This window comes from Tursiops truncatus, chromosome 6 (genome assembly GCF_011762595.2).
Source record: "Tursiops truncatus isolate mTurTru1 chromosome 6, mTurTru1.mat.Y, whole genome shotgun sequence".
NCBI lineage: Eukaryota > Metazoa > Chordata > Mammalia > Artiodactyla > Delphinidae > Tursiops > Tursiops truncatus.
Window position 1 is genome coordinate 93,524,007 of NC_047039.1, and position 22,882 is coordinate 93,546,888.

A 22,882-nucleotide genomic window follows, 5' to 3' on the forward strand; every position below is an offset into this window, starting at 1 on the left:
TAGGCCTCAACCTCTAACACTGGCTAACCACACCAATCCTCACGAATAGAGCACAAGTCTGAAGGTAATCGATAGCTAACTCCCCTGCCTGCCTTGCCAAAGGACTAAAGAGACAGTTCTCATTCATTTTGTGCTCAGTCTCCTTTAACCAACTATCTTTCTCGACTGAGCCAAACTGATAAATACATATATAAATATTGGAAAGAGAGTTAAAATGGAATGTATACGTTTTTTTCTTTTGCTCAAAGGTGATAACAAGAACAGAAGAGGGTTACTTGGTGGTAATAAACTGATTAGCTGACTATATGGTACCGGCAGGGGGCGTATATTCTTCTTCAGCCACCAGCCAGGCATCCCGGGCGGCCACAGAACTAGTTCCTATCGCAGCGCTGGTGATGGCTTCGCCGATAGTGAACTGAAGCTCTATCTGCTTGGCCTGCAATGAAGGGGACAAAAGTGAGGAGTCAGAGAGAACACTGCCCCAAAACATCCGTTTCCACAAAAAGCCTGCTTACTGTCCTGTTTCTCGGCATGCTTTGTTTTCACTCTTTTGCCTGCAATGCTCTCAGCAAACAGGATGGTTGGAAAGTGAGGCAGGGTGAGGGAACAGAGAACCCAAGAATGACTTGAGGATCTTTTCCCAAGTCTGTGTTGCACTCTTCACCCTCAGCAGAGAACCACTAAGCAGGGATTTTTAATCTTTGGAAGAATGGAACCATTTACTTGGGGGAGAAGGGCATGGACTGTGGAGCCATATGGATCTTGGTAGAAATTCTGTTTTTCACCAGCTACATACACTTATTTAAACTCTGAGACTCAACTTCGTCATTTGTAACATGAGCATAAATAATACCATCATCCACCTCGTCAGGCCGTAGGGATTGAACGAGGTTAACGTACATAAAGCACCTAGTAGACATCTGACTGGTAGTAACTGCACCCTTAACAGCGGCCTTTATCATTTACTAACACCTCCTCCTCTCTGCACGGCTTAAATTACATGATATCTGCAAGTTCCTCTCAAATGGTTCAGAAAAAAAACCAGAGAATGACAAAGCAAACGTGGTAAAATACTATAATTTGCTAAGTCTGGATAAAGGGTATAAAGGAGTTCTTTACACTATTCTGACAACCACACTGTAAATTTGGAATTGTTTCAAAAATCAAAAGTTTAAAAAATTCGAAACTATACATACTCAAAATTTTTTTTTTTTTTTTTGGCGGTACGCAAGGCCTCTCCCTGCTGTGGCCTCTCCCATTGCGGAGCACAGGCTCCGGACGCGCAGGCCTAGCGGCCATGGCTCACGGGCCCAGCCGCTCTGCGGCATGTGGGATCTTTCCGGACCGGAGCACAAACTTGTGTCCCCTGCATCGGCAGGCGGACTCTCAACCACTGCGCCACCAGGGAAGCCCTACATACTCAAATTTTAAAAATCAGATTTAGAAATTGACACATCTCACAATTATGAACCACTGACTAATATGGAATTGGACCAGCCTCAGCTCCCTTTGGCATTTTTCTCTAATGTTTGCTGGGAATCAGAAAAGACCTAAGAATAGGAGAGTAAGAAGAGAATGAAGAACAGAGAATATGAGGGGTATGGGAATATGGGACTTTTGGGAGAACACTGTAAAGCATACAGACAACAGTCTAGCCATTTCCAAGCTTAATCAACTAAATGCTCTAGGCTTGCTGAGGTGTTAAGTGCTGATACCACACACTTCCTACTCTGAGAAAAAGTATTTGAAGGCTTCAGTCCTACAGCTTTCCTGGTCAAAGTTTCTCTTGGCAACTCTAAGCTGAGAAAAGGTTATCTCAACACAGAGTATCCCGTATTAGGGAGTCATTTTATGTGCCTGTTTTTACCTGTTTACATGTTAATAACAACAGAGTTGGCATTACAAACAAAAACAAAACTCCCTAACTCTATTTGTGAAGATAATATCCAGATTTTGCTTTAAATATTCTAGAAATAAAGAGTGGATAAATAGGGATCATTATATAATTATTCTCTCTACTTCTGTGCATGTCTGAAATTTTCCGTAATAAAAAGTTAAAAGAAACAACAACAAAAAAAACCTTTAGGACTTTGTCCTAGATGACTGTGAAGATCTTTTGCTTCTCTTGATTCCTGCTTTTTTAAAATTCTCCTCCTTCAGTCTCTCTAGCATGTTTCAAGCTTTTCATATAGTTCTGTACTCCTAAACTCTTAAAATAATGTCTTCAGTAGCAAGTTGAGAACCGAGACAAACCTTCATTCATTTAAACAAAACTGGAAGAAACCCATCTCTATCATAGATATATAAAAAGAAAAAAGATGAGAAAGGAGACATCACAAGCTTTTCCCCAAGACGTTACAATGTCAGTGACATCCAGGGAGAATGAGATATGGTTATAATTTCTTGTCAAAAAATGTCACCTTAAAAATACTCCATCAAGAATCCAGAGACCTGCATCCTAATGTCGGCTCTATCACTCAGCTGCCTTATTCCTCAACCACAGCTCTCCTCTCTCCTCCCTTTCTTCCTTCAAGGCCCAGCAGCGACTTTGCCACCAAAACACGTGCACCAGCTCCCCCAGACAGAAGTGCTCACGCCGCCTTCGTGAGTCCACTGCCTTACACGCAAACATCACTTCATTCAGTTACGCTTCCAAAAATGTTTGAGGTCCTGCAACTACCAGTTACGCTGCCAGGCCCCTGTTTTATAAGGGGGTGAGGATGGGGGTGCAAAACAGCCTTTGCCTTCAGCCTAGTGGGCAATTAGCAACTGTGATGAATGTTGTGAAGCAAAGTACGGAGCAGCATGAAAGCACAAATAAATAAAGAAATCTACTCTAGTCTGAAGGGTCAGGAAACTTTTCAAAGACCTATAGCAACAACCTGAGAAAGAAGGAAGCATGGGTCTGTCAAAAGCTCAGAGCAGAGAAGGACTAAGAGGCTGGTGAACAACAGCGGCTGGTGAGTAAGTGACAAGAACCAAGGCCCAATCAGGGGCCACATCAGACTGTGTTAGGTCACTCATCATATTGGCTAGCAGTTGTCCACCACACTGGACATTTATCTAGAAGACAGAAGCAAAGTCATCAGACTCAAGGGCAACCAGAACACTGGCACCCACTCCCCACATCTAGCTGAATAGGTACGTTTCCCCTTCTACCTACACTGCACCACGTTTTACTCAAAAATGATGAGAAGGGCTTCCCTGGTGGCGCAGTGGTTAAGAATCCGCCTGCCAATGCAGGGGACACGGGTTCGAGCCCTGGTACGGGAAGATCCCACGTGCCGCAGAGCAACTAAGCCCGTGCACCACAACTACTGACCGTGTGCTCTAGAGCCCGTGACCCACAACTACTGAGCCCACATGCCACAACTACTGAGCCTGCACTCTAGAGCCCGTGCTCCACAAGAGAAGCCACCGCAATGAGAAGCCCGCGCACCGCAACGAAGAGCAGCTCCCGCTCGCCGCAACTAGAGAAAGCCCGCGCACAGCAACAATGACCCAACACAGCCAAAAATAATAAATAAAAATAAATAAATTTATTTTTAAAAATCATGAGAAAAGGACTTCCCCACAGAGGTGATTTAGTCAATGCTACGATTACCAGTGATGGACCCACAGATGGTACTCAGTAAGTACTTGGTGAATAAATGAATAAAGTTTTAATTTAAAACCTCACAGCATGCAAAATTCCAAGTTAAGAAAAATGCCTTTTGTTTGAATGACTAACAACCAGATAGCAATATAAATACCTCCACAGAATCCATCAGACCTTGCAAGAGGAGTTTCTGGTGAGGAAAATCTCCATCCCCAACTGGAAAATACCCCAGTGTTTGGATAGCTCTTTCTTTCATCTGGAAGAACACAGAATTTTTTTTTTTTTTAAATGAAGTATATAACAGCTTGGTCCCAGAAAAAATGTTTCCAAAATGAGAAAGCAGGGAGGGGGAGTCTGTCTAACTAATGCATCAGCACAATTTTTTTTTTTTTTAAGTATCCAATTTTACAGAATTATGTCTATAAGACATTGGAGGTAGAAAGACATAAAACTGAGTTCATTAAGGGTCCACAGCTGCAGAAGAAGGAAGAACAAAGTCTTTAACTAGTTCATTATCCTACAAGCTATAACAGTTATAAATGTAAATTCTGGGCCCAGAGGACCTAAGATTAAGTCACAGCTCGACCATTTTAATAGCCTTTACAACTGTGTGACCTCAGGCAAGTTACTTAGCCTCTCTGTGACGCTATTTCCTCATCTCTGAAAATAGAGATGACAACTGTACCTACTTCACTAGATCTTTTGGGGATTCAATTAATTAATGCATGTGAAGCACTCAGCATATGCTTGGCAGATTGCAAGTGCTCAACAATGGATGGTAATGAGTAGTTGCTAACATCTAATAAAAACTACTGTGATCTCAGAAAGTTTTAAATAGTCCCTAGATCAAGAATAAAATTACATATTTATTAAACTTGTAGTAAACCGATTTTTCTGTTCATTAAATCATCTTACACTTCAACACTGAGGTGTTCTTATCCCAAAGAAAATTTTTAAAGTCTATGAAAGTTTTTATCTGAAACTAAAAAAAACATAAGTGTCCTTTTCCTCAGAGATTACTCACACTGCTTACGAATGCCCAGATTTCTTAAAACCAAACTAAGTATAGGAAGTTAAGATTTAGATTTGGTCTGAAATTACAAAAATCGTTAAACTATTTAACACTTTATTACCCCCCTTTTGCATGACAAAAGAATTACCTGATGCATTTAATATTTACCCAAATCTTAACAGTTATGGGCCTAAATTGGAGTAACTGGGTCAAACAGTACACACACGAAAGCAGTGCACAAATCATCCCCAACTCAAAATTAAACAGTCACCTAGACTTTCTTCTTTACCACTCTTTTCCACATTCAGTCCTTCCTCCAGCTGTAATGCCATCTATCCTGACTATGATTCTGTTTTTATTCATTTATTTATCTATGAACAGAAAGAATTTCAGGGAAGAAGGATAAAAGGACGAGACTTGCCTTATTTGTTTCTTTACTGGAGGGTATTCTATTTAGCAGGCTTTCCACAAGATGCAACTTAGTAAAGCCAGATCCCTCACTGGGGATTGGGAGTGGACCATTTCTGCCAATTTCACCCAGGGCTGTACAGGCAGCAATTGCCAGGAGGGGTGATGTACTGTCCAAAAATGAGCCTGTAAACACATTTAGACACAAAAGAATTTTATATCATTACCCCTGGAATCCAAAGCAACCAGCAATGTACTCAAGATTTTTTTAAAGACAGCAAACCAAAATCAAAGTCTACAACATATTTCCCAGTTGATAATTTGTTAGCATTTCTTTAGTAATAAAACACCAGAGTCATGTCCTTTCTTAATGTTTACAATTTTTCCCATAACGGAATCATCTCTGTTAAATAGAAACATATAGAAAAATATGTATATACAAAAACTAGAGTACTTGCATTGTTACTAAAAACAAAGAATTTATTCAGCATCAAGACTCTGTGGAAAAACCTCGTGTATTTAGAGTGCAATGCTATAAAAAGAAATTAAAATGTTACAATAAATTTTAACCTAATTCAAAAAAACTGTAACCTACTTATGCTGACATCCAAATCAGCATAAACACATTAATTACCGATAGTTTCTGTGGCACTCTGAATGAGTTCCTCTTGTTCGGGCAGAAAATCAGCATTTGTCTCCACGTCTTGCTGCTCTGCCATTTTCATTTTCTTCTTAGCCAAATATCTTCCTACTGTGAATCCCAATGCAAGCAAGGATCCGTGCTGTATCTCCGGGCTCTGGATTTAACAACACAATACCGTTATGTCTGTCTCTCTCACACGTGCGTGAATGCAATGAAATAACTGTGTGTTTACTACAGTCATCTCCCCAATAAAATATAAGGCCAAAGAATAAAGTGATCATGTGAGGTTCCACTGGATGTTAATAAATAGGTTAGGGAACAAGAGAAAACTTGAGTTTCAAACACAGAATTCTGAGAAGTTAAGCTGAGTCCTGACTCACTTGGATTTAGATTCCTTAATCCCATACCCAACTCCAACTATGGGTGAGGTGACTCCATTGCATGCTCTTATAAGCACCCACACTTTCTTCTAGCTTATAAATAACACTTAGGTAAATACACCGTCGTAACTTTCAAGCATAATTTTCCTCTACTGCCAACAAAATACAATGAACGGATCCTATTTCTAATTGCTAAAACCTCCAAATGCAAATAAAATATTTGAAAGCACATGGTTTCAACAGTGTTTCCTAACGGGACAGGTACAATGAGAGGTGGCAGTAGATGGGGAGGAAAAAAGGAACTAACATTTCTGAGCACCAAGCACTACTAGAGCTTCTCATGTATCCACTCCCCGCCGTATTCGTAGAGCTTAAAACAATGCCTATGAGACACAAGGCACTCAAATTTGTTGACTGAACTGACTGAATCCATGTATTATCTATCTCATTTAATCTTTACAATCATAAAGGCAAGAAATTTATGAGTTCGTTTTACAAGTGAGAACACAAAAACTAAAAATATATTAGATGCTTTTGTAAAACTATTTCCCACAAAAAAGGACAGAGACAAAACTGATAACATACATGATTGTCTTTTGTAGTCTTTACAAGCTGTTCTATCATTGACTTCAACTCGTTTCCTGACACTGTAGATACCACCACAGAATAAAACAATGCTGCCAGTTCACGCATCTCTTCTTTACTGCTATTCATCAGACTCTGAGCGGTGTAGAAAAAGAAATACACACATAATATATGATCATCTCCCTGCTGACAACGTCTAACATTTAAAACGTTATAATGTTCAATCTACTGGTAACTATGAGAAAAGAACGCAACAAGCTATTATTTCAAAACGAAATAAAAGCGGAGGTATAGACCAAAATCTTACGTGCATTTTCATCAAAGATACAAAGTATAAAACAGGTGGAATTAATACACAGCTGATCTGAAACAGAGGTCAGCATGCGTTTTCTGTAAAGAGCCAAATCTATCGCAACAATTCCACTCTGCTATTGTAGTGCAAAAGCAGTCATAGACAACAAATGGGTGTGGCAGGATTCCAGTACAATTTCACAGACACTCTAATTTTCACATGTCAGGAAATTTTATTCATCTTTTAATTTTTTTTCCAACCCTTTAAAAATGTAAACAGTATTCTTGGCTTGCAGCCCATACAAACAGGAGGCGGGCCAGATTTGGTACATGGGCCACAAGTTAATGACTCCTGATCTACAAGATCAAAGGTCAAAAACTCTAAGATCATTTTAAAATCAGCAAATATTCACAAAGAATTAAAAAACCTTTTTAAACCAGAAGCAATTTCCTGAGACTAGATTTTCCAGAAAAGTACAAAACTCACTCCTCTTGGTAAATTACCTTCATGCTTTCACACTTAAATAATTGGTACATTTTACCATAATTCAAACTGCATTTTCCAAAAAGAACTACATTATGTAGCACAAAAGGTATACAAAACTATATGAGCCAGACCTGTAATAAAAAAGATTATTCACTGTTTATCTGAAATTCAAGTTTAACTGAGTATCTTGCATTTTTATTTGCTAAACCTGGTAACCCTTTTGGTGTGACCACAGGACAAAAATACTCTCCAACATGGCCGGTGGGAGTGTGAATTGGAACTACTCATATGGAGGATGTGCATTATCTATTAAAATTGCATCCATGTGTCCTCAATTCCACTTCTGGGGAATCTACCTAAAAATATACCCACTCATATTCAAAATGATGGACTGTTCATGGCAGCAGGCTGGAAGTACCCTAAATGACCATCAATAAGGACCTACAATAAATTATGGCACATTCATGCAGTGGGAAACAATGAAGTTGTTAAAACAAAGAGGATGTTCTCTCTGTAGTTATATAGGAATAATTCCTTGTTCTAACGCTAAGCGAAAGAAGGTACAGAACAGTGTGAGAAGTATAATACCCTTTTGTGTGAAAAAAGGAAGAAAACTCAAAAATGCTAATTTCACTTGTGTGTATATGCATAAGTAAACTCTAGAAGGGACACCATATACAAATAAGTGATAACCTATGCATGTCTGTCAGGTGAGAGAGGAAGAGGCAGGAAGGTGAAGGGATCTGGGTAGCTGAGAGACTATGCAAAGGAGACGTCTTACATAATTGTTTACTTAAGTTATATATATTTATTACTTTTTTAAACTTTTAAAACAGAAAAATAATTCTTTCTTACTTATAAGACTCCCAATTCATCTCCCCCTCTCACCTAAATGGATCACTGCAATGTATGGACCTACTCGCTGCCCAGTAAGTGTTTAATGATGAGAGTTTCAAAATGACCTAAAGGCAGAAAAGGCCACAGAAACACTGGTAGGAAGGCGACATCATGAGACCGAAGTTTAAAATATACAGAATCAAAAAGAAATACACATGCACAGGATATACCTTTATCCATTCGGTTTTGTCTACAAATTTGGTAGCCAGCTTTTCCGGATACACTGAGACAGCTTCCAACAGACAGTACATGACTGGCAAACCTAAATAAGAAGGAATTCAGAACCATTCGGATTTCAAGAAAAGCAATAAACGCACAGGGATCACTAACTTCCTTTAAAGCATAAGGCTACAGCTTTAGGAGGCATTCCCCAGTTCTACAAAACAAAAGTTAACCTAAATACAGTATGTGATTCAATACACAAATTTACAGACTTATTGTCTATAAAAAGATGCCCTGTTCTTCACACCCACTTCCAAAGTAAAAATATATTACCTATTGTTAAGCATTTCTTTCTGAAAAAAGAAATAGTGTATCAAAGATGAACTCAGGCAAGTTTAGAAAAGAAACAGAGATTCATGTTCAGTTGCAGGAGAGAAGACAGAAAATCATTTTGCTATAAATTCTCAGCTGAGTTTAAAATTAGATTTTTGCTTAAGTGCTTTAGTATAATCCTCAGCGGCATGACCTCCTACCTCCAACACCTGCTAACAGCTGCTGAAGCAGGCCGATGTAGATCTGAACAGGGTTGGTTTCCCCACTCTTGGAAGAAGACGAGGAGGGTGTCGCCTGGCTGCCCGACATTAAAGTCCGTATATAGCGTCCAATGGCTGGGGCGTGATCTTGCATATCAGCCAAACTCTGAGAGGTGGGCACCACTCCCGCACTGTGAGCCAGGCACATGCGCAAGTACAGGACTATCTACAGACAGAAGGAAGAAGGACACCAGATAAGCGTCTCAAAAAATCAAGGCAGGAGATGTTCTTCAAAGTGACAGCTCCCAGCTTTGATTCTCCACCTTCCTTCAAAAGCTATTCAACAACCCTCACAGAAGATGGAAAACATGACTCAACGTGTGAACTGAAATTATCACAAGGGAGCAGAATTTATATAACCAGTTTTATAATCCAAAGAGTGCTTTTTAACAGAGTTTAATGGAGTTAAAACACAAACTCCACTTTTAAAGTCTAAAATATAACAAGGAAAATCATTATTTTTTTTTAAAGATGTGTGTGTATGTATGTGAGAGAGACAGACAGACAGACAGACAGACACTGGGCAGAAACCCAGGACCAATGATCTGTTCCTGTGGAACTTGAGCTGCATTTAATCTCCACTGACAAGAGAATTTGAAAAAATGGGTTCAAATCATCTACAGAAGAGTAGCTACAACGTCATTAAAAACCTCTGACATAAATTAGCTACTAAGGAGTCCTCTGGAAGCTCTTTCCTTGGCAGCTAGAACAGGACAGGCAGTAATTTCATCGTGAGTCTTCTTACTCTGAACAAGATTATCTCTTGCCATTTAATTAGTGCAAATCAGTGACTAAAACAATAGAATTTCCCTTAGCAAATGAGATAAATTAATCTAATTCTCCAACCTTCAAAACTGGATAATCCAAATAACCTCAATATATTGTTGGCTTTAAAATTGAAACCTAATTTGCTGTAAATTCCCAATAGCAATCAAGGCAGAGCATCTACTTCTTTCGCGAAGAGAATCTCACTGAGACAAATGTATTTCTAGACTCCACTATGATTTAAAATAATACCAATTACTAAGTACTGTTTTCCTAATAAACAACCTGGTATAAAACAGTGACGTCACTATATGGGTTTACCTAGAACACAAAAAATTCACGGTCATCTCTTTGACTGTGACATTATCGTTAAGAACCTTTAGCGAAAGCAAAATAGAAATATATGTCAGTCCTACCTCTCCAAAGGCTGCTGGGTTAAATGGAAGGACAGTGGTCCCAGTCATGTACTTGGCTGGCGTTTTCATTCGATGGGAAGCCTAATAAAAATAAACCCCAAAAATCAATTACTGGAAAACAAAGCACGTGTACCCTTTCTCAACTCAAAAATAACTGTATTTCTAGATACATTATTGTCTGTTACTGTTTTTTTTCTAGTCAAAACATTTTTCCATTAATCATGCTTGATTGTGCATGGACCTCAAACCCGAAGTTACAGATGTGTTGCCTTTTGACTGGCTTGTTTAAAAAGAATAAACCTGGGCTTCCCTGGTGGCGCAGTGGTTGAGAGTCCGCCTGCCGATTCAGGGGACATGGGTTCATGCCCCGGTCCGGGAAGATCCCACATGCCGTGGAGCGGCTGGGCCCGTGAGCCATGGCCGCTGAGCCTGCACGTCCGGAGCCTGTGCTCCGCAACGGGAGAGGACACAATAGTGAGAGGCCCGTGTACCGCAAAAAAAAAGAATAAACCTATAAATCAACTATACTTTAAAAAGAAAGGAAGAAAGAAAAAAGCTGCAAAGATGACACAGTAGCAAGTAAAAAAAATAAAATAAAAAGAATAAACCTACTCCAGGCATCTACTGACAGTCACCCCAGGGCACTGCATTCCAGTTATTTTCATTAATAATAGAGGTAGAAGGAAAATATTAGCACAAAAGCATCTTCTGCCCACAAATATGACAGTGTTATGGAGAAGAGAATCATGGCTGCTACATACTGACCTCCAGCACCCTTAAGATGTCTATCTAAGCCAAAAGCTAAGACCACCAGTAGAAGTGAAAGGCTGTAAGGTATCCCCCCAGCACACTAAGAGAAACATCAATGTAAAAAGTAGGATAGTGTCAGGGTGGGGGGTCATGACTGTCAATACTCTGATCTACCAGCAAAAACAGGAGACTTGCAAAAGCAGATGCAATGCTCTCTTATGATCATGGTGGAAAAAAGTCTGAACTGCTCCCTGAAGCATTCTTAAACTTATGCTGCCCTAAATAACGCCCTTAAAAATTAAAAAGGTATATTTTAAGCATGTCATGCCAAGGGGAAAAATTTTAAACACAGCCAATAAAAATAATGGTACAAATGAACTTATTTACAAAACAGAAATAGAGTCACAGTTGTAAAAATCAAACTTATGGTTACCAGGAGGGAAAAGGGGGGAAGGGATAAACTGGGAGATTGGGATTGACATATACACACTACTATGTATAATATAGATAAATAATAAGGACCTACTGTATAGCACAGGAAACTCTACTCAATACTCTGTAATGATCTATATGGGAAAAAAATCTAAAAAAGAGTGGATGTATGTTTATGTATAACTGATTCACTCTGCTGTACAGCAGAAACTAACACAACAGTGTAAATCAACTATACTCCAATAAAAATTGTTTAAATAATAATAATAAAAAATAAAATAAACACAGCCAAAATGTTGAAAAACATAAAAGGAATTGTAAGTAATTTAGATTTGGGCAAAACAGATTAATTACATTTGAGATTTATATTTTTCTCCTCACTTCGTACCTTCCTCTTATTGTATTAACATTGTTAGAAACTTTACTAACCATTCAACATTTAGTGATTAGCATTTTTAAATGTGTCACCTAAAAAAATGTAAGTTTATTTTCATCATTCATTATATGACTTAAACTATTATCTGAAGTTAAATACCATACCTTTTCCTGGATATAATACACCATTTCTGGGAAAGATGGCATCTGCTTAGAAGCACTTTCTTTTCTGTTTCTACCAGGAAGACACCTTAAAACTCGTTGTGCCTCTCCATGAACTTCCTCCCGTCTTTCAGAAAGATAAATAAGAAACATAAATAAATTTCACCAACTGGAGAATGATCATATGAAGACTAAGAACAGCAATTTTATTTGTCATCTGTCTTAAATATATTTTTGGCTATCTATGCAAAGAGGCATAAAATACATGATAAGCAATCGCTTCTTTTTGGAAATTTCATTAGATGTGGAGAGTCATGTGGCTTTCATCTTTGAATTTTACCCACAGGAAAAAACAAGACAGGATATGACTACAGGTCTATATATTGTATCAAGGGAGCCATATTTTTAACTCTAACAAATTGCTCCTAAGTTCCACAGACGAACACTGCAAACAACACAAATTTTATTCAATTTTCAACTAAATTTTAAATGAACCCAAATTCAAATTAACACCTTTGAAACTTACGGATCTCCTGCAGCTAATAAGAGCAAATATCTGGACGGTATATGGTCTGAGGGAAACACCGTGCTGGCAAATTTCACAGCCACTTGTCGAACTTGAACTTCAGGCTATTTGACACATAAACGCACGAACACACACACACACACACACACACACACACACACACACACACAGAGATTAAAAAAAAAAGAATTCAATTACCAACAACTCATTCCAGTCGAGTCATTTTAATTGTAAACAATCAAAATTTAAGTTGCTATTTCAATAAATATATCTAAATAAATAAAACATCATTTAGTCAAGATCTTTAATCATGTTGTTTTAAAAGTCTCTGGACGATGACATTATTTAAAGAATACTGTTATGATCTAAGAGGACACTCCAAGTAGAGCAGGAAACCCCACCAAGACCATAACCAGAGAATCTCTCTGTAGATGTACATCCTCAGCCCAACCATCAGACCAAGGTCACTGTGGCAGTTTCTAGCCACCACCTCTGCTTCTCCAACTCTTAAACTCTCAGTCACATGAGTGAAATTCAGATATTCTGCAGGGAACACAAACAGAGCTTACTTGGAATCCCTACAAATTTAAAGCAAAATACCGCCAACGCTTTCAGATTAGCTCTTAAATTAAAACAGGCTCCAAAGCAAAGCTTCAACTACATAAATATATCCAATTAACTTAAATAGATTAAGACTGTAATCTATGAATAGGAAGTTCAACCAGAAAAGCAGTTGTAGAGTCTACTGATGCTTAAGCTTTATTCTCATGTATCTTCCTCCTGGGTCATTCCTCCAGTCACAACATAAGTGAGATGAGAGATGCTTAGAAACATGTACTACCTCGTTTATTCACGTGTTCTTGCTCTTTAGCATTTTTGGAGCTACTGTAAAGGGCAATGATATTAAGGACCAGTCTATATGATTTAGCCCAGGGTCTGGCTGCCTTACATGTAGTCTGAGAAAAGAAAATAAATTACCTTTGGCTTCGTAATACTGTTACATGATTTGCTCTGCATAAGTATAACCAGCACCCATGTGCATTATACAAGCATTCCATTTCCTTGTAAGGTTACCTACAAAAAGTTTTAAGTATTTGACTCTAATGAGCTTCCAAATAAGCCTATACTTCTTTGTCCATGTTCTATTATCATGAACCAGGTACACTGGACACCAAGAGCATTTGACAGTGGGACACTATATATAATAAGCCTTCTGAGTGTACATAATTATCCTGTCATATTTCAACAGAAACCAGATACCTTTCTGAACCTTTAATAATTCCTCGATATAAATGTGTTAATAAACATGGCTGAAGACCTAACGAAGACCCAATGCAGCCAAACTTCAGTTAAGATGCAATTCATATTAATCTCACCAATATTTGACATCATTCCCTCTTTAATCTCCCTCTCTACTCCTAGAAATGGAGGACAAAGAACTGACTAAAGCAAATACATAATCTATTATTTTATATTGCATATTATATATCATGTATACATATGTGTATATAACCACAGATATTAAAAATTCTCCTGCAAACTCCCATGGCAGGCAAATGAAGAGGACTAGAAGGAAGAAGAGTATGTTTGATGGTACTGGCTTACTTCCTACAGACTCATTTTGATCCATAAATTGTGTCTTTCTTTCCTTCTGCTTTTCTCCCCCAATGTTACCTACAGAACTCCACCTCAGTGGACTGTAGTGCTCAGCTACCACTTAAAACAAAACACTTGCAACTGGGAGAGCATAACATTAAAAACAGTTTTCCAACAAGGAAGGCTTTAACCATAAGGCCTCTGTGAATATCACTACTCTTTCTTCCCTAAAATCAGATTCCAATAACGAAGAATTAAAAGCAGATCATAAATCAGTCCAAGTGATAGCAAATATTCCTCTTCATTATAGAGAGCTAAGGCAAAAAGCAATTCAAATTTTGATCTTAAAAATGTAGGGGGCGAAAAAAAAAAAAAAATGTAGGGGGCGGGCTTCCCTGGTGGCGCAGTGGTTGAGAGTCCGCCTGTCGATGCAGGGGACACGGGTTCGTGCCCCGGTCTGGGAAGATCCCACATGCCGCGGATCGGCTGGGCCCATGAGCCATGGCCACTGAGCCTGCGCGTCCAGAGCCTGTGCTCCACAACGGGAAAGGCCACAACAGTGAGAGGCCCGCGTACCGAAAAAAAAAAAAAAAAAAAAAAAAATGTAGGACTTCCCTGATGGTGCAGTGGTTAAGAATCTGCCTGCCAACGCAGGGGACACGGGTTCGAGCCCTGGTCGGGGAAGATCCCACATGCCACGGAGCAACTAAGCCCGCGTGCCACAACTACTGAGCCTGCACTTTAGAGCCCGTGAGCCACAACTACTGAGCCCATGAGCCACAACAACTGAAGCCCATGCACCTAGAGCCCGTGCTCCAGAACGAGTAGTCACCGCAATGAGAAGCCCACACACCACAATGAAGAGTAGCCCCCACTCGCTATACCTAGAGAAAGCTCGCGCGCAGCAACGAAAACCCAACGCAGCCATGAATAAATAAATTAAAAAAAAAAAAACTGAGAGCTTAAAAAATATGTTTAAAAAGAAAATGTAAAATGCATACACCACCAGCCATTGTAGTTCCCATAGTTGGACCTACCTTTATTAAGTACGAAGCCACAAGTGCCTCCATGAGAGTCCGCTGTGCTCCTTCCAAAGTACTATAAGCTCCAACCATCATGGATAGTGCTTCTTGAATAGCGAGTCGCGTCTCGGGCTCTTCCTATGAAGATGATAAAAACAGTGTTTCCCTCCCTGTTGGGTTTCCAAGTGAGCATCCAAACAGAAAGCATACACTTGCCAGGTGTTTCCCTACCTTACATAGGGCTTCAAAGAGCTGCTGCACAAGAGCTATATCCTTAGTAAATAAATGGGGCATTCGACTGTAAGAGAATATGAGGTCATCATTACTATCAAAAATTTCCGTAAGATGGAAAAAAAAAAAGAAACTAAACACAAGCTTTCCTAAACTTGCAGTTTCACTTCTGAACCACGTGAGCATCACTGGATTACCTCCCCCAAAGAACCAAACACTTTTTAAAGTAAATATTTAATTCTTCAGTTGTCTAATAATGTAATTCTAGATTAATATACCTATTATCCAGATATTCTCACTAGAATATTCCATGCATTCAGTTAACATTTCTGATTTTAAAATAAAGAAAACAGACGAGGCTAAATGCTATTTAAACTAATGACTCTGGTGACAAGGAGCTTTGTCACTTCATGCCAACACACAAGGGACAAGGTTTGTTGACAACCCTATGCTGTATCCGCTGATCTGAAGTGGCTGTCTTCTGAGCCCCCAAACTCCTTCCCTACACAGTGCAGAAGAGCAAGACCTAGTCTACACAGGCCAACACAGAGCCTGTGTGTAAGCAGCACCTAGTACCACTGAGGATGCTGCTCCTCTATCTCCCTGCTCTGAAATACAGTGAAGGAAGAGGAAACCAGGAGGAACTGGGTACAGGAAACCATACTAAGCAGAAGAAAAAAAATCCAACTTTGGAAACAGGGCCGCTCAGAATCATAATATAATGCTATCAGAAAAGACAATCGCTAGAAAAACTCTTGATTATAGAGATTATAAACACTGGTAGTAAGTAGCAACAAGAACACTTAAGGTCAATCAAATGTCTCTAGGGTACAAGAAAACTGTAACACTTATGACACAATCCAGTTCAAAATCTCATTTCAAGACTGCCATGTAATATGGTAACACATCTTCAGATGTAAGTTAAAATGTCTCACATTCATTATCCTTCTACAAGGAAGACTTGCTAAACAACCTATGACCCTTTCAGAATCATAATAAGTTTATTCTCCATCCATTATTAAATGCCACAGTTTTTCTTAGTTTACCAACAGGATATCTCTCACTGAAAAAGAGTTTACTCACCTGGAGAGTTTTCCAACAGCTGAATATGCCATTGACAGTAGCTTAGGGTCCTTGAAATTAAGGGGAAAAAAAAAAAAGAACAAAAAGCAGACAGAACAAAAAACAGTAAACAGCAAAACCTTTTTGCTGCAATTAAATGCATTATTTTACTCCTTGTTAAACCTAGGTCTCACCCTGCCTAACTATATGATATCAGCATCTGAACAAAACAAAAATGTCCAAACCCAGAATGCATCACACTACTAAAAGGAAAAACAAAACAAAACTTTACCTCCCCAACTTACTCCAAAAGGAAAATGCAGTGGTCATATATGAAAAGGTTCTCTTAGCTGGTGCTAAGTTCAGGATAGTTTCAATACTATATAACCCGCAAAGACCAAAATTCACCACCAACGTACTAGGAAAACAGCTTAACTTATTAGAAAATTCACCTGCCCAACAGGCTAGGATCCACTCTCTCTCACCCAAAATTGTAGTAAGCTGGGGAGCAACTGTCTAAAAATCTGCACCATTAGAAACAGCTTCTTCTCATATCTTCCACCATAAAAAATTAAAGGGATCATAGTATTCGGGTGAGTTAATGAGGTTCCCACTCAAGATACAGATAGAATTTTACGTGGTTTTATGAAAACCAATAGCCTGACATTACTTAGAACATAGTAACACTTCTATGAGCCGAAGTTTGTACACTTAACATAGGATTCACACACCTACATGGCCACTCTTACAGACTCATCTGTTGGGAAGACATGCAGTGTCATCTGGAGGTAAAAGGATTACAGCCCTGTAGTTTATCTGGCCTCTCTAACCTATCTTCAAATATACAGTTCCTCCCCAGAAGCCCCAAAGCATTTTTATTTCTACCAACCATCCAAAGAATCTGACTACGCCATAAAAATAATCTGAAAGTTTCCCAAGGCCTTATGAACCATGCAAGCTCTATTCAATCAACAGAAGACAGGAGAGTCAGGCCTAACACTGCCCCAAAGCACAGCTGCACAACAAATGAATAGCTTTTCATTAATAATATCTACTAATATGCCTTTACTGTGCTGAATAATTTACATGAATTATCTCATTTAATCTTCACAATAATCCAATGAAGTGATACTATTATCCTCATTTTTCTGATAAAGAACAAGGTCCAAAGAATTTAAGTAACTCACCAAGGAACAAAACTAGAATTCAAACTCAATTCTAAATCCAAATGGCAAAATACTGGTCACCATACTACTGCAAACATGCATTCATGTTTAGCTACGACTTAGGAAGAAATACTAACTAGAGTTCCTGAAACCTTACCTTTTTTAGCAAATTCCCCTGAAATACTAGAAATGGTACGAGTAATACAGCAAGGAAAATCAGGATTTGAAAATCTACAATTCAAGGAATCCTCATTCCACTTAGCTTAAGGAATCAAAAATTTACTGAATGCATGTTCTGACAGAGTTTGTTTGTTTGTTTTATCATCTTTATTGGAGTATAATTGCTTTACAATGGTGTGTTAGTTTCTACTGTATAACAAAGTGAATCAGCTATATGTCTACATATAACCCCATATCTCCTCCCTCTTGCGTCTCCCTCCCACCCTCCATTTCCCACGCCTCTAGGGGATAAAAAGCACCGAGCTCATCTCCTTGTGCTATGTGGCTGCTTCCCACTAGCTATCTATTTTACATTTGGTAGTGTATTTGGTAGTCTGACAGAGTTTTGAATCAATAAAATCTCAGTCCCTAAGAATTAACACTGTTTCTCAAAACAAGCAAATCCAAATAGACCTATATGGAAATAAATCATAAAGTAAAATTTAATTCTTTTCATTCCATTTTTGCACAGTGCCTAAAAGTAAAATAAAATGTACTAGCTTTTTAAAATGTTATTTAAAGAAATGATAAGACAACCTCAAGATCCGTATCAGTTTTTAATACTTATTTCAAAAAAAACAGGGCAAAAGATGATGGTAATTCCTGAAATTTGCGCCACTTCAATTAAAAATGTTAAGAAATGATGGAGCAACAGCAAACTTTAACTATATCAACATATAGACCAGCAAAGTTTATAACAGAAAATACTTTAAAATATAAAATGTTAACAAAAATTTAAAAAAACAAGTCACTTACTTCTTTATATTCATTGATTAGCTTGGTGAGGCCATTCAAAAGCATTGGACCTAATGGCTTAATCTTGATTTCTGGACAGCTTTTTGAAAAAATAACACATACAAAGCAAGATATAAGAATCTCATAATTACATATCTTTTCAGATTATTACTTAAAATAGAGACATAACTGAAGTAAATTTAAATAATCTATTAAAATATGAAATATTTTAAGATAAACAAACACGATTTCTTTCTAGGTAAGATATACTTGCATCACTTCATCACTCCAACAGCTTGAAGACTTTATAAATAGTTCAAAAAACTTACGTTACACAAATGTGATGCACAAATTGCAGGGATAATGTTCTTAATTTTGAATTTGTATTTGTACCAAAGAGCCCATCATACACCACCTATGAAAAAGGAACAAACGTCAAGAATACCAATTAACAAGAATAGCAATTTACTATCTTCAAATATTATTAAGTATTCAACAGTAGGTCTTTTGCACTACGCCTTGTTCTTCGAAATTAATGCAGTTCTCTTTCATACAAATATTTTAGCTGACGGCCTTAGGAAGCCAGTCAGTAGCTTCAATTAACAGTCTGTGGAGTAACAACAAACACAATGGTAGATGTTACAAGTCTGCAAAATTCGTGGGGCTACCACTAGGAAGCAACACAGAGTTCACGCTGCAGTGGGCTGCCACTCTCATGCAGGGGACGTGAGCAGAGAAGATTATTTTGGGGGTATTAGGTTTCTTAATTACACGTGGACTCATTTTGAAAACATAAATAACTATAAATAAAGTGTACACCTACAGGATGGCTATGAATATTCTGCCACAAACTTCTAGCTGCTTATTATATAATGTAGTGTTACTACAACCAAATTTTCTGAACCAAAATTATCAAAACACTGTCAGGGAAACAGTGCCTGGAAAGTGAAATAGAAGAAGCTCTGTGATTATTTTATGTTTATGGAAACACAGAACAGAGTACTTGAAATCAGTCAAATATTAGAGAGCCAGATACTGGGAATAAAAGTTGTATCATCTAAAAGGAGGAAACAGCCACTTAAACAAATAAGCCTTAAGAGGGAGAGATGCGAAGGCAGAAGCCAACGTCCACCACACACATACAGGGAGCAAGAGGACAGTGTTCTTACTTTGGGACTGAAAGAGATGAGAGGCAGGAAATGGGAACATTTCAGATAGCAAGGGGCACACCGGAGCAAATCCTGAAACTGGAGTAGATGTTTACCAGGCTACAGGGGGGAGGGCCACTATGCCAGGAGTGGAGACACAGAGCCATGAAAACAGCATACTTAAACAGCAACAATCTCTGTTGGAGCATAAGGTACAGGGCAAGGGTATGGTGAGATACGAGACCAGAAGAGACATAACTGCTGCCTTTCCACCATTTACTGAGAACTTGCTAACTGAATGAGTACTAGCCACCCTGCTCTAAAGCTTCTACCTGCTAACCCACTCAGTCTTCACAACATTGCTATGAGGTAGCTGCTATCACTACATCCATTTTACAGACTTTTTTTATGTTTAAAGAAAAACAGGAAAAACCCTGAGGCTTATTTAAGATCAAAAGTAAGTAACTAATGACAAAATTATGCTCAAATGAATCTGTCTCCAGAACTGAGCTGGTCATTTCATTACTTGGACCAAAAGGCAAGAGCTTTTCCGGAGGGGCTCATATCCCACACCAACAAAGTACAAGGATTTCCAACTGCAAAAATAACTCTGGTGGCAACACAGAAAACAGACTGGCTGTGGGGAAGACTAGAGGCAGGGCAACAAGGAAGACGACTGTGGCAAGCAGAACAAGAAGTGACAATCTCCATTAACATCAGCATTCGGCAGACGAGGGTGAAGACACTGAGGCAGCAGCATCCAGAGGCTGTGGCCGCTGCCTTCACGAGGGATTCCAGTCAAGGATGACTCATTTTTCCACCTAAGTGACCAAGTTTCTGGTGCTACCATTTTTGGAAAAAAGCCACTCAGAAAAGCACTAGTTTGAAAGGAATTATCACCATACATTTAGGGAGAATGGTAACCATATACAGCATATATTCTATAATAAAAATTTATAATCTATATTATATATAATATATATTAATATATTGATAAAATATATATCTTATTATAGCTATAATTAAAAAGTATTTTCTGCAGCTCAACTTGAGAAAGAATCTCATTCATCTTGTAATACATATCAACCTACCTCCTGAATATCCATTAACGCAGTTCTTTGTCTAGTTAAACAAACATGAAAGTTGTAAACAGGCCATTTTTCTCTGGAAAGAATGAGTTACCTGAATGTTAGCCGGGAACGTTTCAGCAGCTTGTCTAGAACGAAGGAGGTGGGGGACAATCTTTAACTTAACCCTTGTACTGACTGGGTCCCTTTTCAGCTCTGGCTTCAGAACTGCTCCCTGTTGAAAATATGTGTGATTATAGCTCAGCACTTCAAAATTACTGTGAATTGAAAAAAAAATCATGAAAGATCATCTAAATCAATGGTCGCTCAAACTTTTGTTTCAGGATCCCTTTATACTCTTAAAAATTACTGAAACTTCCAAAGAGCTTTTGTTTATACTGAATACCTATCAATATTTAATATACTAGAAATTAAAACTGAAAATATTTTAAGTACTTATTCACTTAAAAATTGGGCTTCCCTGGTGGCGCAGCGGTTGAGAGTCCGCCTGCCAATGCAGGGGACAAGGGTTCGTGTCCCGGTCCGGGAAGATTCCACATGCCGCGGAGCGGCTGGGCCTGTGAGCCATGGCCGCTGAGCCTGCGCGTCCAGAGCCTGTGCTCCGCAACAGGAGAGGCCACAACAGTGAGAGGCCCGTGTACCGCAAAAAAAATAATAATAATAATAATAATATTAAACCCATTATATACTTTCATAAATAACGTATTTTTAAGAAAAATAAAAAACTATATTTTCCAAAACAAAAAACTGCACTGAGACAGTGGCATTGTTTTATATTTTCTGTAAATCTCTTCACTGTCCACCTTAATAAAAGAAAGCTGGATTCTTATATCTTTGTCAGCAATTAATTTGTTGTAATATGTTGTTTTGTTTTAAGTATGTTAAAAAAAAACAGCTTCACAAAGATATGTGACCGGAAAAGTGGGGATGGTTTCAGCCTTTTCAGGTAATTTCAGATACTTGATGCCACCCCCAAACTTGATATGCAATAGGTTCTTAAAGGTTAACTGCCATGTGGATTTGAAACCGTATCAATGGAACATCTGCATACTGTTCTACTAAATTCCACCAGTCTATCTGCATACTGAATGGCTCCCTTACCCTGTATGCTTCTGTAACATCACTGGTCATTTGGAAAATACTGGCTCACCGAGTTAAGCAAATATTTCATTACAAAACATAAACGCGTACACAAAAAAATCACATTAATATCATGACCAATCTCATCAGAAAGGTCTGTAAGCACTGACAAGCTGTCAAGCTCATCGTGATGAATACAAATTTCCCAAAATTCTAGCTTTTGCTTAAGAGTTCAACTTTCATCTTTGCCAATAAAGCATGTTAACTGCTTTCTTGAAGCCTCATTTTTTCATTTTAAAAGAGAAAATACATGCCAAATACCCATCTCAATAACTAGAGTTTGCCTCTCTACTCCTTTTTTTAAATAAATTTATTTATTTTTATTCATTTATTTTTGGCTGTGTTGGGTCTTCGGTGCTGCGCGTGGGCTTTCTCTAGTTGTGGCGAGCGGGGGCTACTCTTCGTTGCGGTGCGAGGGCTTCTCATTGTGCTGGCTTCTCTTGTTGTGGAGCATGGGCTCTAGGCATGCAGGCTTCAGTAGTTATGGCTCACGGGCTCTAGAGCACAGGCTCAGTAGTTGTGGCGCACGGGCTTAGCTGCTCCGCAGCATGTAGGATCTTCCTGGACCAGGGCTCGAACCCATGTCCCCTGCATTGGCAGGCGGATTCTTAACCCCTGCGCCTCCAAGGAAGCCCAGTTCTTAGTTTTTTAAGGAACCTCCATATTGTTTTCCATAGTGGCTGTATCAGTTTACATTCCCACCAACAGTGCAGGAGGGTTCCCTTTTCTCCACACCCTCTCCAGCATTTACTGTTTGTAGATTTTTTGATGATGGCCATTCTGACCGGTGTGAGGTGATACCTCATTGTGGTTTTGATGTGCATTTCTCTAATGATTAGTGATGTTGAGCATCCTTTCATGTGTTTGTTGGCAATCTGTATGTCTACTTTGGAGAAATGTCTATTTAGGTCTTCCGCCCATTTGTGGATTGGGTTGTTTGTTTCTTTGATATTGAGCTGCATGAGCTGCTTGTACATTTTGGAGATTAATCCT

At 38.7% G+C, this 22,882-nt stretch overlaps 1 protein-coding gene across 10 annotated transcripts in view; it reads right to left on the bottom strand.

Annotated features, from left to right (window-relative positions):
- The window catches only part of ECPAS (Ecm29 proteasome adaptor and scaffold), a 98,911-nt gene that overhangs the window by 28,216 nt on the left and 47,813 nt on the right, over positions 1–22,882 (bottom strand). For 9 of the 10 annotated variants that reach the window (XR_002178654.3, XM_033858395.2, XM_019946458.3 and 6 more), the window contains 16 exons: positions 20,844–20,963; positions 18,843–18,928; positions 18,535–18,613; positions 16,415–16,464; positions 15,332–15,398; positions 15,116–15,238; positions 12,483–12,586; positions 11,960–12,083; positions 10,238–10,318; positions 8,997–9,222; positions 8,472–8,563; positions 6,627–6,761; positions 5,653–5,815; positions 5,032–5,204; positions 3,753–3,854; positions 313–436 (listed from right to left, as the gene is read on the bottom strand). Coding sequence is in view for 9 of the 10 variants with exons in the window: in XM_033858395.2 (XP_033714286.1) it covers positions 313–436; positions 3,753–3,854; positions 5,032–5,204; positions 5,653–5,815; positions 6,627–6,761; positions 8,472–8,563; positions 8,997–9,222; positions 10,238–10,318; positions 11,960–12,083; positions 12,483–12,586; positions 15,116–15,238; positions 15,332–15,398; positions 16,415–16,464; positions 18,535–18,613; positions 18,843–18,928; positions 20,844–20,963 (1,849 nt within the window). In the remaining variant the exon portion in view is untranslated. The remainder of the gene's footprint in view (positions 1–312; positions 437–3,752; positions 3,855–5,031; positions 5,205–5,652; positions 5,816–6,626; positions 6,762–8,471; positions 8,564–8,996; positions 9,223–10,237; positions 10,319–11,959; positions 12,084–12,482; positions 12,587–15,115; positions 15,239–15,331; positions 15,399–16,414; positions 16,465–18,534; positions 18,614–18,842; positions 18,929–20,843; positions 20,964–22,882) is intronic. The other variant, XM_019946462.3, reaches the window with a different exon arrangement.